Source organism: Syngnathus scovelli, chromosome 7, assembly GCF_024217435.2.
Source record: "Syngnathus scovelli strain Florida chromosome 7, RoL_Ssco_1.2, whole genome shotgun sequence".
Taxonomy (NCBI): domain Eukaryota; kingdom Metazoa; phylum Chordata; class Actinopteri; order Syngnathiformes; family Syngnathidae; genus Syngnathus; species Syngnathus scovelli.
Window position 1 is genome coordinate 12,296,356 of NC_090853.1, and position 13,308 is coordinate 12,309,663.

A 13,308-nucleotide genomic window follows, 5' to 3' on the forward strand; every position below is an offset into this window, starting at 1 on the left:
AACAAAGGACACTGCTGACAGTGGGGGTGATCAAACATCAATTTGCACATATTCTCTTTGTCTTTATCTGCTCCTCTTCTGACGTTTCCTCAAGCTTGATCCAAAACCACTTTTCTTGTTCAACTCCTCTCTATGAACTCTATTCTTTTCAAGCATTGAGTCTTAGTGGGGCATAAGATAACATTTTCTACAATATAAAGTCCTGTCGAGTAAAAAAAATAAAAATGCTTTAAGAACAACAATGTACGGGTGCGCTTATTTATATTTTCATTGTGCCACCATAAACAATACCATAAACAACTTTAAACACAATTACCACCCAAAAACCAACGGTCCAATGAAAACTAATATAAAAAAAAATTACTTCATGAGAGCCCACATAGAATTGTAAAAAGCCATTCATTTTCCCTCTATTCATACTTTTTCTTGCTGTAGCTCAGGCCCCTGCCTCACAATGTAATAATCATTAAGTGTGGCTCATTACACAAACTCATGCTCAACATTTCCTTAATGCCTGGTATTATTTGTTTTTTCCATGTGCCAGGACAAACAAAACAAGACACAGCTGTATACATCAATCAAAAGGTAGATGACACCACTGGTCACCATTCAATCATATATATATATATATATATATATATATATATATATATATATATATATATATATATATATATATATATATATATATACACACACAAGAAGATGGAGAACCTTTCACATGCTCATTCACACCATCACTGAGTGGGAACTAGACCCACCCTGCTTGCACCAAAGTCATTACTTCATAAAACCGAAGAACTGATAGCTAATGGGAACTAATCAAACCCTCAGTGATTAGTTAATTGATTGAGAGCTGTAGCTAATACGTTTGTCTTTGCAGTGAATGTTCACCCGCTTACTGTTTAGGCTTTAGTTTCCCCGTCTATTTGATACCAAATCCCCGTGTATTATTCCACTCTGTCTTTCTTAGCTTCCACAGGTCATCATCCTTGACTTCTTCTTCCTTCACCATTGTTACATTTCATTCTTAGTGTCTAACAAAATTCCATGCCTCTGCTTCCTGTGCCACCTCCCTCTATTTCGCTCTCTAATCTTTTTTGGATGGTTGGCCCATTTAGTCACATTTCACTTTCTGGTGACCTGTTGCTTTTTCAATAGCTTTATTAAAATTAAAAATATCAATACAAAATAAAAAAATAAAAAAACGCAAGTGTTAACAAAACGAAATCAGGGAAACCAAATGGAGACAAAAGAGTACCGCAGAAGAAAGACCAAAATCTCTAGAAAGTGCCAAGGGAGAGCAACATTGCTGTCCGTATAGTCCTCAGAGAATCTGCATTTTAATGTCAATAATTGTCTGAGGGATACACATCTGGACTCCCACACTTTCGTACAAACAACTGAACCAGGAACTTCCTTTTATTTGGATGACATTTGTGGAAGTCTAAGAAGCTACACAGAACAGTTATGTAATTTATATAAATATTCAGTCCAATATTTTGAATGTCTATCCAAACCTCTTGAGAACTGTAACAGTGAATTAATTAATGATGTGGATCATTGAGCATTTGGCGACCAAAATTAATCATCATAAATCTTTGATTTCCTTTGTGTCATGGATCGGAATGGAGCAGGGCGACCAAGTGCAACTTGGACCAGGGTTTATTGAAGGGAACAACTAACAGACTCAGCAGACTGACATAACTTACTAACAAAACCAACAACAGCACTGACCGACAAAGTCGTGAAACAAAAAGACATGAAGACATTAATGATCCGACGGGGAGTGAGGGGCAGACAGGACTTAAATACACGACAGGTAACAAGAGGCAGGTGAGAACGATCACACTAATCATGGGCACACAGGAGGGGAGGGGCGAGCACACAGACAGAAACCATGACAACAGAGGCAAATAGTAACACGGCTGGGGACGAGACGTGACACTTTGATTTTATTTTTTAAACAAACCACTTCAATACATGAATCATCAGTCATTTATAATTACACAAAGTTGTAATTGCAAATGGCATTTCGTAGTTTCACATTTGTCCCATGAGACACCAAACGCACTTTGTAAAAAAAAAAAAAACAAACCCATTGGAATTGTGTATTGAAATAGTTTTTTCCTTTTATGTGTACGCTGATGTCAATACCCTTTACTGTTTACATCAGGGGTCTCAAAGTCCAGTCCCCGGGGGCCGCATTTCTACATGTTTTCCAAGTTTACCTTGTTAAACACACCTGATTCAAATGATCAGTTCATCCTCACGTTCTGCAGCAGCCTGATAATTGAATCAGGTGTGTTTAACGAGGGAAACTTGGAAAACACATGGGGATGGGTTAAATGCAGAGGACACATTTCACCACACCCAGATGTGTGTGTGACGATGATCATTGGGACTTTGGGACTTTAAAACATGTAGGAATGCGGCCCCCGAGGACTGGACTGTGAGACCCCTGGTTTACATGTATCAAAGGTTTCGGTGATATTATGTCATCTTGAACTTTCATTTATTCCTTACATCTTATGCAGTTTGCATGCATATGAGCTCTCTTAAGCAAACCACTGAGTCATTCTGGCACTTTGATTTATGACAAGTTTAAATAATCACCATGAAAAATTAATAGCCATCAATAGATCGCTGACAAGCACAAAAATGTATCACCTATTCCCGTTACAATGTCTTGTTCAAGAAAAATCCTTATTAATCAGGTAAAAGGCCTTTGCGGGAAGAATAATGACTCATAGAATGTGATGTGAAACGTCTATGTGGGAGGACAAGGACCTCTGACAAGCTACATAACGTCTACATTCAAATGTGGAGTGTGAGCCACATGAGTCTAGATTGTGGAGAACATGGATATTCAAAATAACATCTGTATTTAAAAGACAAAAACACTGTGGGGCGCTGTCATTGGCCAAAAGAATTGATTATATGAGAAAATAAAAATTTCAACAAAGCAGACTTGACATATTGCACATTGAGTTCCGCAGGACTTTTAGGTATTTGCACTTATGCCCCAGGGGGTTGGTTATCAAATTTGACAGGAGAGACAACTTCCCCCCATGCAGTCTAACTCTAAAGTTATCGCAGCTGCTCTACAATGAAAAAACCTTTGAATAATGGCTTTCAAAAACACCATCAGTTTAATTTCAAATCCACTGAGGCAAAAAGACACAAATTGTCATTGTCGGTGTCATTGCCGATATAATTAGCAAGCAAACAGTGCCATCATCGGACCATGCACCCATTTCTTAATTGTAGCCATTTAGTCATCATCATTTAATTATTTCAATCATCCGGGTGTGCTCAGATGGATCGACACTGGTCAGTGTTTTACAGCAGTCGCAAAGATCACTACAGTGATAGGAGTCGAAAGGACCCTGACAATTAACTTCTTCGAATGAAATCCAAATCAAAGACTGTACTGAAGTAAGTGATAAATAAACATAGTATGGCTACATTTTGACTGAAAGTACCAATTAGCGTACATATTAATGTGAGGATGTTTAAACTAAGTTAGGACGCCGGCAGTTATTGTTGTGTCAGTCCAAACTGTGGGGGCATGTTAAATGTAATCGGTTAATGTATTTACAGCGATGCTATTGAATTTAAAATATTTGTATCCAATTATAATAGGAGTGATAAAGGTTCAAGATACTGCTTGACTTACCATTTGTTTGACTGTACATTTTCGCACATCATCATGTTCTTCATTTATTCAAGGTTAAAAGTAGCAAGCATAAAATCTTCATTTAATTGTGCTGGCAACAGTCTTGCACTTAGTCTTGCTGCGTTGACTGTGAATCTGCCCAACAGGTCAGTTGATTAAACTAATCATTCAGGGACTGGACTAGAAGGGACTTTTAGGTTATCACAGATCTCCCTCCTCAGGTTCTCTGCTGATTCAGCCAAAATTGGCCATATGAGTCACGGTTGCTTTTGGGTATCACTGTGGAGTCCTCACTCGCCATCGTGTTTAAACAAGACACGAGAGCATGGGATTGTCCTTTTTTCAGTATGGTAGCGCTTGAAGTTCCTTATCAGTTCGGGTAGCAGTGACCCAGTTGTGAGAAAAGAAAGCTTTTGGAAAGCGGCTCACCAGTTTGATCCCTTAAATTGGCAAAGGCAGCTAAGACAAAACAAGGCACTAAAGGCAATAATTCAAAAGAGCCGCTGAGTGAGGCCCACTTGCTAATATACAAAAATTCAACTTCATGAATACAGAATAAGGCAAGCAGGCTGAATTTCGTTTGGATTTTGTTTAAGTAAATAAAAGTTGCATCAGTGACCTGTTTTCACATGAAAGCTGTAAAATTTGAATATTCAGATTTTGCCTCTGAATATTTTAATTGGGGAAAAAGTTTTAGAGTTTCATCTGTCCTCTCAATTTTCAATATTCCAAAAGTATGTGATTAAAATTATAATCAGTCAGAAAATAATCATTTTCCCTAACACCCCAGAACATAAATACTCGAATGGAGTTAAATCAGTGATGAAAAACAACTTAAAAATTCACACATTGTTCAGTCATCTTGTCTTTAGTGCAAAATGGCTGACATTAGAATTTAAAGGATATGTCCCGCGGTGGTTAAAGGCCCATTTCAGCACTGCTCTATCTTCGACAATTGCTTTCCACGTTTTACGACAGCAATTTAATTCACACAATAAAGCTGAAAAAGACTATGTTGTAAATTTACGAAAATGGACCATGTAAATTTATGGATTTTAGTATTACTTGTCATCTGGTTGCGGGGAAGCGGGATGATCGATAAGCCCCACGTTGGAGGTCCACATCAGAAGGCTAGGCTAGTTGCTAGATTCATCACTATTTTTAAAACCTATAGTCAAATGAAGGGATGAAAATCATTAGCTTGGCCACACTGGCCAGAATTGTCCTGTGCTCTTTTCCTAGAAATACATAAGCACTAGAGTAAGTCTTGGCTGGTGGACGTACACATGTAGCTGCCATCTTGAACCAAGAATTCAAAATTGTAAAATTGTTTGGCGTAACCCATGCATAACTCAGACCATTGACAGTTGATTTAGGCCAAATTAAAAGTTTAAAACACCTGTAACGCAGAGAGAGATACTATGTTAACCTATCTTTGTACTGTAACACTCAGAACGACGCTTGTCCAATGAAATTGCTTGATTGGAACTAATTGTTGTATAAAATGAATGTTCAAATTGTATTGGCCATAGCAGCATAGCGCAGTCATGGTTAGCACGTCTGCCTGACTGTTCATGGCCAATCAAATTGCTTGGTCGGAACTAATTGTTGTTTAAAATGGAATTTAAAATTCTATTTCTAATAACGGTACGGCGCGATAGTGGTTAGCATGTCTGCTTCACAGGGCTTCGAAGTTCAGCTATAGCCTTCTTGTGTGGAGTTTGCATGTTCTCCCCTTGTTATCACCCGTCAAACTAAACGCACTAAAATCAAGCACGAGACATCAAGTCACAAACACTAATACAAGAGAATTATATTAATTTGCAGTTACTAAATTATTTCATTCTCACATGCAAATGTGCCAGTTTGAAGATTATATTAAAAAGGTCATTAAATAGACTGCTTTAATGTTCTTGTGGGCACAAAGGCTTTTACTTCACATTGTGTAACTACTCTATGCTCGATAATAAGGAGCTAATGCAGTTAATTCTCATCAGCTCTGCCAGAGAGTTCGTCTTACAAGTACCGATTAGTTTGTTCACGTGTATCGTACATGCTTGTGTGTTTGTATTATGTGCAGTTCATGTGATTTCTGGATGTGCTCATGTTTAGGTGTTTGTGTACTACTGATATTCATTATGGATGTCTGTTAAACACTGAGGGTAGCTAATGCATGCAATAATTATCTGCAAAGAGTGAAATATACTGTATGAACGTTGTCTTGTGAGAATAGTGTTCCACATGTCATGTGATATTGTCACATATGTGGCATATGCATCTTTCATCCTTCTGATCAGTGTGTGTAATTTCTTATTTAACTGATTCATTTAATTCATGCTAAATATGCCAGGACACAAACACATACCTGCACAATCTCCTTTACAATTTCATACAAGCGCAGTGCATGAAGCCAGCCTTGGAAGAATTTCAAGCATCATTACTTGCATTGTGAGACACAGATACATGTGTCCTACAGGGGAAAGTCCCATCATGTTAAAGCACAGATGGAACAAGCCCTCAAGCATCCCACCCAGGCACAAGAATAGGAGATCATCATCTTCTTGCTGCACGTGGCCGCTCAAACAGCACCTTGAGCATCCTCCCTGTTAAGTATTTACATACCAACACCAAGCACAGATATGGACCACTGAGAATAACGCAATTTATCAGCGCAACTCGCAAACAGGAATCACAGCCATACACACCAACTTTGACCAACTGTAAGGACACACAAAAATCAATGACATCTGGCAAAATCTTACCCAGAATTTGATGACAAAACAACACCTAAAATAATTGTGGTATGGTATCAGGCATAGGCAAGACAACTGGCGTTATACAATTTCCACAAAAAATGGGGGATCCATGTAAATGTTTAAAAGAAATGATAAAACAGAAAACCCCAAAACATTGAAAAAGATAAAAAAAAAAAAAGAAAAAAAAATCTGTGAAATGCAACTATGCATAAACTATAGTTTTAAGTTGTAATATCACTATTCACCACTAGAGGGCAGACATGGCTTAGTTGCTCTTACTATAGCCGGTCTTATTATTATCTACACTACAACATGAGTAGGCCTAATCAGTTTTGGCAGATTCTAAATGATATGCAGAGCAAACATATATAATATACCTCAATAATATTAGAATTTTGAGTGAGTTGTTGTTGTTTTTTGTGCCGAAAAGGCACAAAATGAATTCTTGCACCTCATGTTGGTTTGTTTCTCCACAGGAATTTGAGATTTAAGCTTTTTAGTAAAATACCAGCAGGAGTTTTATGACAATGCCTGAAAAACATCCCCACATTTGAATGACTTTATCAGTTGTAGTCACCCAATACCTGCATGTTACCAATATCTTATGAATGCGTTTGACCTTCAAAGCCACTTCTCCTCTTATCACAGTACTCGTATGTCATCTCTTATTCAGCTCACCAGCGCCTCAAAATTGTTCCCCCTTAGCACACTGGAGTATCTTTTTAACACATTAAATGTATCTCAAGAGGTGTAGAGTGTTCTGGAAGAGAAAAGTTTCATTCTACATGAAAGCCTTTTATCAGGTTCCATATAAATCTTGCAGCTTTTGCTGTTTCACCTACTGTATGTAGCACATCATTAATGTTATAAAGATTTTTTTTATTATTGAAGCTATTGTATTTCCCCCCTACCTGCAGTCATTTCTCAGTTCAGAATTGAAATTGTCAAAAGTAGTTCAATCTTCTCATCATTGTGTCACTTGTGCAGATCAACGTTGCAAGTGTGTGGAGGTATTGATTCAACAATATGTTTGCAGGAGGGTAAAATTTTTGAGAGAAGCGCAGGGTTTTACTTGCTCATGTAGGTAAGTAAAACAACTGCCGTAATTTCCGGACTATAAGCCACGACTTTTTTTCCAAAATTATGAACCCTGCGGCTTATAGTCAGGTGTGGCTTATATAAGATTTTTTTCGTGATTTTTGTGATGACTTGATCACTTTTATACACTCGTAAAAAGGCTGTGGACCACTGCTGTGCGGTATCTTGAAGAAAAAAACAACAACAAAAATACTATTTTGAAACACTACTATTATGAGCTTTAGTAGGAATGCACGCTAGGTGACCTGCGTCAAAGGGCTCTAAACCCTTTCTCTTACTCTGCCATGTGACTCAGAGATTACACAAAGCAGTGGCGCTGTTTGGACCATCTGCATTGTATTAAAACCCAATCAATCAGCATTTAAATTCAATTCTTCTGACATTTTGCTCACCAAAAACAAGTTGTAATGAATGTGAATTTTTAATGCATTTTATTCAGAAGGTTACTTTGAACCCTGAGGCTTAAATGGCGGCGCGGCGTATTTATGGATTTTACGGCTTTCTGTGTAATGTCTTTCTTTGTAAAAAACTCATGTGCACGTGCGGCTTATAGTCCGGTGCGGTTTATGTAAGAATAAAAACTAAAATATCCCTGAATTTTAGCTGGTGCGGCTTATAGTCCAGTGCGTCTTATAGTCCGTAAATTACGGTAATTATTTTGTAGCCATACTAGATTTTTGATGTGAAGTTATTGTATCTCATTGGATTTTGCAAATATGTCCAGTGAGTGTATGAAATAATTATACAACCCATTGCTGTTCTTTCCTTCAAATAGAATACTTCTGTAGCTTGATGGAATTTGGGTCACTTATAAACCTCAAGCATTCACTCCTGAATATAAATATCAAAACAAGCCCAAGCCACATCCCCCAAACATTTGTGCAACCTAATCCATTTCTGTTTGCATGCATGCTATTTTTCAAAGGAGATATATATACAGCATACCTTGCCTCTATATTTAAAATGAATAAATAACAAATAAATAAATAAATAAATGTAAATAAAACAAAAATCATATGCAAAATTATATGATTTAAAGTTACCCTCCCTGGTTTAAAGTATTTGAAGCTAAAAATTTTAGAAACACCTCTCAGTACAAACAGGTAGTATAAGTAGGTAGGAATTCAGTCACTAACCAATTCATCGCAGCTACTGCGAAGAATTAAGTTTAAATTTAATTGCTAAGTGTCACCAATATTTTAGTACTTCCTACCAATGAGGCTTCCATCTTCAAAGTCTTGACACATTATAATTGCTTTTGATTATTTACGATGATGATGATAATTAGAAATCCTTAATCCTAAATGTTCGGAGGTGTTTCACTTTCCAATGCTTGTTATTTATAACAACAGGTTTCACAATGATAGCCATTAAACCTCTATGTTTTAATTTTGTGGTTGACATAACTGCTGAAAGGCAAGCCGACTTGGGCCCTTATCCACAATCACACATTTGAGTTACTCTTCCACGTGTCTTTGTCAAATGTCAGTTTACCTTTTAATTAATTCCCTCTCTATTAATAAATGATATACTAATCCCCTAAATGGTTCTAATTTCTTAAAGGTGCTGCATGATTCATTAGCCAATTTGCTGTGTAATAGGAAGAGCATTTTGCTTTGTCAGCTGAACCCTCAAGTTGGCAAGTTCATTCCAGAAGTCAAAACAACTCTTAAAAGTGCAACGTGAGGAAATTGTGTACACAGTCCTGGAAGGTCTTTAACAAAAGTGCGAGACAGTTCACCTGATATACAGTGCTGATTTTGCAACCCGTTGATTAGACAGACAGACGGACAGACGAATAGATAGATAGATAGATAGATAGATAGATAGATAGATAGATAGATAGATAGATAGATAGATAGATAGATAGATAGATAGATAGATAGATAGATAGATATTTTAAAAAAACGTTTTTATTTTTATTCCTGATTAAATCACGGTTCAGATGTATAGACAGCATAGAACGCAATTGTGTCATTCATCAGTGTCAAAGACTTCCCGATCTCGCAGCACATCCCGTGCAGACTCCCAACAACACAATGACACGCAAACAGTGTAGTTGTGCGCGCGCCCCGACTGAGTTGGCTGAAGTTTGACGCGCCGGTTGCGTGCAGACAGACAGAAGCTCCAAAGGCGCTGTAAACTATGCAGGATATTTCTCCGATACTGGACTGAATTCACTGCTTTAGGCGTGATAAGACGTCGGGCGCCTAAGCTCATTTGTGTGACCATGACGGGAACTATATTACACTCCACCTGCACTTAGTCCAAGTGACTTGTGTGTTTCATCATCCGAGGAGGTGAATACTTTTTGGACCAGGACAAGAGTCTCTGTGCGTTTTTTGTGCGCGTGCCACGCGTCAACAAGTGGATGGAAACTTTCACTTTAGATGCTTGGAGCGAGTACTGTAAGTCTAGGTAACTGTTCAGTGTGGAGATTTGGGCAAGTAATTGTTTTTTTTCCCCCCCCGAGTTTATTGTCGGCATGAGTGGAGCGGTAGTTTTCCACATGTGCGTGGCGCTTTTATTACTGCTGGGCGCAGGAGCAGTTGCGAGAGCTCAGGTTTCCATGGTCAAAGTCATACGGGGCAACTTCAGGAGAGACGGTAAGATCACTTTTTTATTCTTTGTTCTGCTTATTATTTCTGTGGCTTATCACGCAAAACATGTTATTGACTTATAGAAAATCAGAAGTGAATTTGAAATCCTTGGTATGCTAGGCCAAAAGTGGCACCGCAATTGGAGACACAATTGCTTCACTACTGAACCTTTATTGTCCTACTTGCACACTGATTTTTAATTTTTTTATTTTTTTTACCAGTGACAACAAAGAGCATACTAGTACTTTTTTTTTTAGATTAAAAAGAAATTAAAATGCTCAAATGACTTTCCCTGCCTACCTCTCTGTTTCCCGAAGTGGCCAGGCAGCCTTCCCTTTACGTGGCCTTATGTATATCTTTGATGAAGTATTTATGATTTCCTGTAGCTGGTGGTATTACGAATGACAATTAGTTTGAAAGTATGGCATACATTTGTATCCATCTTTTGATCGGAAAATAGTAATTGATGATTGGCATTTCCGACAGATTGTTTGACCTAACAGAACAAAAAAGGTCCTCACTCTGTGGCTGCATTTGAGCTATACATCCATGGAGACATCTGCTGTCTTTCAGGCACCATTATTCTGCTCACTAGTACGCTGACAAAATACGGGTTCAAAACATCTAGGGATATATCTTACCATTCATTTCAAAATATTTACAATGAGATATTTGATCATTCATTCTCCCCATGTAGGAAATTCTGTCAAATGCCCACAAAACACAATAAATCCATCTATGTCTCTGGCTCTTTGATTGAATGGCTGATGTTGTGACTGAGGATTAGTGATCAACAGAAACAGAAAGACGTGAACATTCGGTCAAGTGCTTATTTGTCACCTCAAACAAACACTGTCACTGTCTCATGAGTCTTGCCTCCCTGATTCTTACTTCCTGCAGGTGCACATGCTTGTTTTTTTATGTCATCCCTGTCTACAGTTAGTGTATGGTCCATTTTATTAAAGACACGGAGGCACACAGACAGCTGCAGGGTTGCTTTTGGCAGGGATACATGAAAATACCTGTTTTAGATTCAAACCTGAACAAGATCCCCGAGGCCTGTTCCACCTCCTTCGCCGGTGTGTTTATGAAGAAACATGGAACCATTTGCATGGCTTCTGCACTCGGTGCTCTCCACTTAGTCCTGCATTAGGAAAAGCCCTAGAGTTATGGATTTTCACATTTTCTAATTTACTTTTGTGAATAAAGGCATTTCACAAGTGTGAGGGCAAGCAACAGCAGAAAGACTAATGCGCTCTAAAAATGTAAACAATGTGAAGACAGCGTTGTGCCCTCTACTTCACCACCTTCAAGTACTGTGGCTGAAATATGTTAATATCAGCTTTCAACCACATCTTCTCTTCCCCCTCTAGGTTAGATTGTTATGGAAGTGAAATTGTGGGAATAATATATATACAGTTTTGCTTTAATCTGATATCAAAAGGGTCCACATAGGTTATAATGCACTGCTGTGTTAGGCAGAGCTTCACTTTTATGGAGCAATGTTCTTTCATTCCTTGTTTTGCCTATAGTCCTATTAAATTTTGCATTATATTAAATAGTAGTTGAATAAAAGAAGAACAAAAAGTCATGCTGCTTGTATTTGATACTATGCTGACTCCTCTACGAATTGGAAAGTCCCAGTGATGATGTTGTTAGAGACATTTGTTTTTTTCCTGAGACACCGCCAACATCATACAAGTCCCAGTGGACGCCTGTCGAGAATTTTTCTCAGAGGTGTGGTTTTAAGTGTTCAGTTACTTTCAAATAAATAAGTTAATAAGCAAGTAAAATTTTAAAATATATTTTCAATTTAAACAGTGACAGTTATTTATTTATTATTTATTTTTTTTACTAACCAGGCCCGACCCTGCTTAGCCTCCGAGATCGAACGAGATCGGGCGCTCTCAGGGTAGTATGGCCGTAAGCCATATTTAGGCGGCTCGGTGGAGCACTGGGTAGCACGTCCGCCTCACAGTTAGGAGGGTGCGGGTTCGATTCCACCTCCGGCCCTCCCTGTGCGGAGTTTGCATGTTCTCCCCGAGCCCGCGTGGGTTTTCTCCGGGCACTCCGGTTTCCTCCCACATCCCAAAAACATGCTTGGTAGGCCGATTGATCACTCCAAATTGTCCCTAGGTGTGAGTGCGAGTGCGAATGGTTGTTTGTCTCTGTATGCCCTGCGATTGGCTGGCAACCGGTTCAGGGTGTCCCCCGCCTACTGCCCGATGACGGCTGGGATAGGCTCCAGCACGCCCGCGACCCCCGTGGGGACTAAGCGGTTCAGAAAATGGATGGATGGATGGATTTATTTTTTTTATTGTTTTTGTCATTTTCTTTAACCCAAAATAATAGTCAGGGGTGTGGTGGCCTTCGGAAAATGAAGTGAACTCCATAAATAAGAACAATATTTTATGAAGAAAATTTTGAATAATTGATTCAAGTTGCATATAATACGATACAAAATTGAGGCCTAGACTTTGTAATTGATGCTTAAGGTGGTGATAAATTAGCTTCTACTAATGAAGTGTCATGTCAGACTTGACTGCCGTACCAAACGCAACTTCTTTTCCATTATTGTCTTTCATAAAGTCCAGTTATAGTTTTCTGATTTCTGCTATTCTGCCATCTTTCTTATCAGTAGCTTTCCTCTCTCAGCGCTGTCTTATCAGTATACGCTTGACTGCATATCATTCCATCTTCCCAGATCCTCTTCCTTCAATCTTCCCTGTTCTCATTTCTTTCTTTATCCTCCCATCTTCTTCCATCTGTTTCAGCTTTTACCCTGTCATCTCTCTGAGCTCTTATAAGGTGCCAAACAATGTCACAGAAAGGCATGCACAAGACTCGTGGACAAACCAAATAATCTGCACAAAGGAAATAAACCTCTCTTATTCTTAAATGCATACTTAAAAAAAACATCTGGATTTGTGTCATGTTCGGTTTTGACCAAAACAAGAAGGCCGGGGAGAATGAATATGGCGACACTGATGTACGAATGCATGGACGCTGCAATGAATTCTGTTCTCGCAGAATTACCTCAAGTTTCCTTTTTGAAAAAAGAATACTGAGTGGTGCTTTATCCATTTTTAGTTAGTAAAGAGGCCGGTGACGATATTATTGTTGTTTTTAATTTTAGGCGCATCCCAGTGCCACCTTTGAAACGACTACAGGGTAC

General features: G+C 38.5%; 1 protein-coding gene across 1 annotated transcript in view; it reads left to right on the forward strand.

Annotated features, from left to right (window-relative positions):
* The first annotated feature begins 9,588 nt into the window (after nucleotides 1–9,588).
* pdgfd (platelet derived growth factor d) overlaps nucleotides 9,589–13,308 on the forward strand; it is a 28,635-nt gene continuing 24,915 nt past the window's right edge. The window contains exon 1 of the mRNA XM_049725901.2: nucleotides 9,589–10,139. Coding sequence (XP_049581858.1) covers nucleotides 10,019–10,139 — 121 coding nt within the window. The 5' untranslated portion in view covers nucleotides 9,589–10,018. The remainder of the gene's footprint in view (nucleotides 10,140–13,308) is intronic.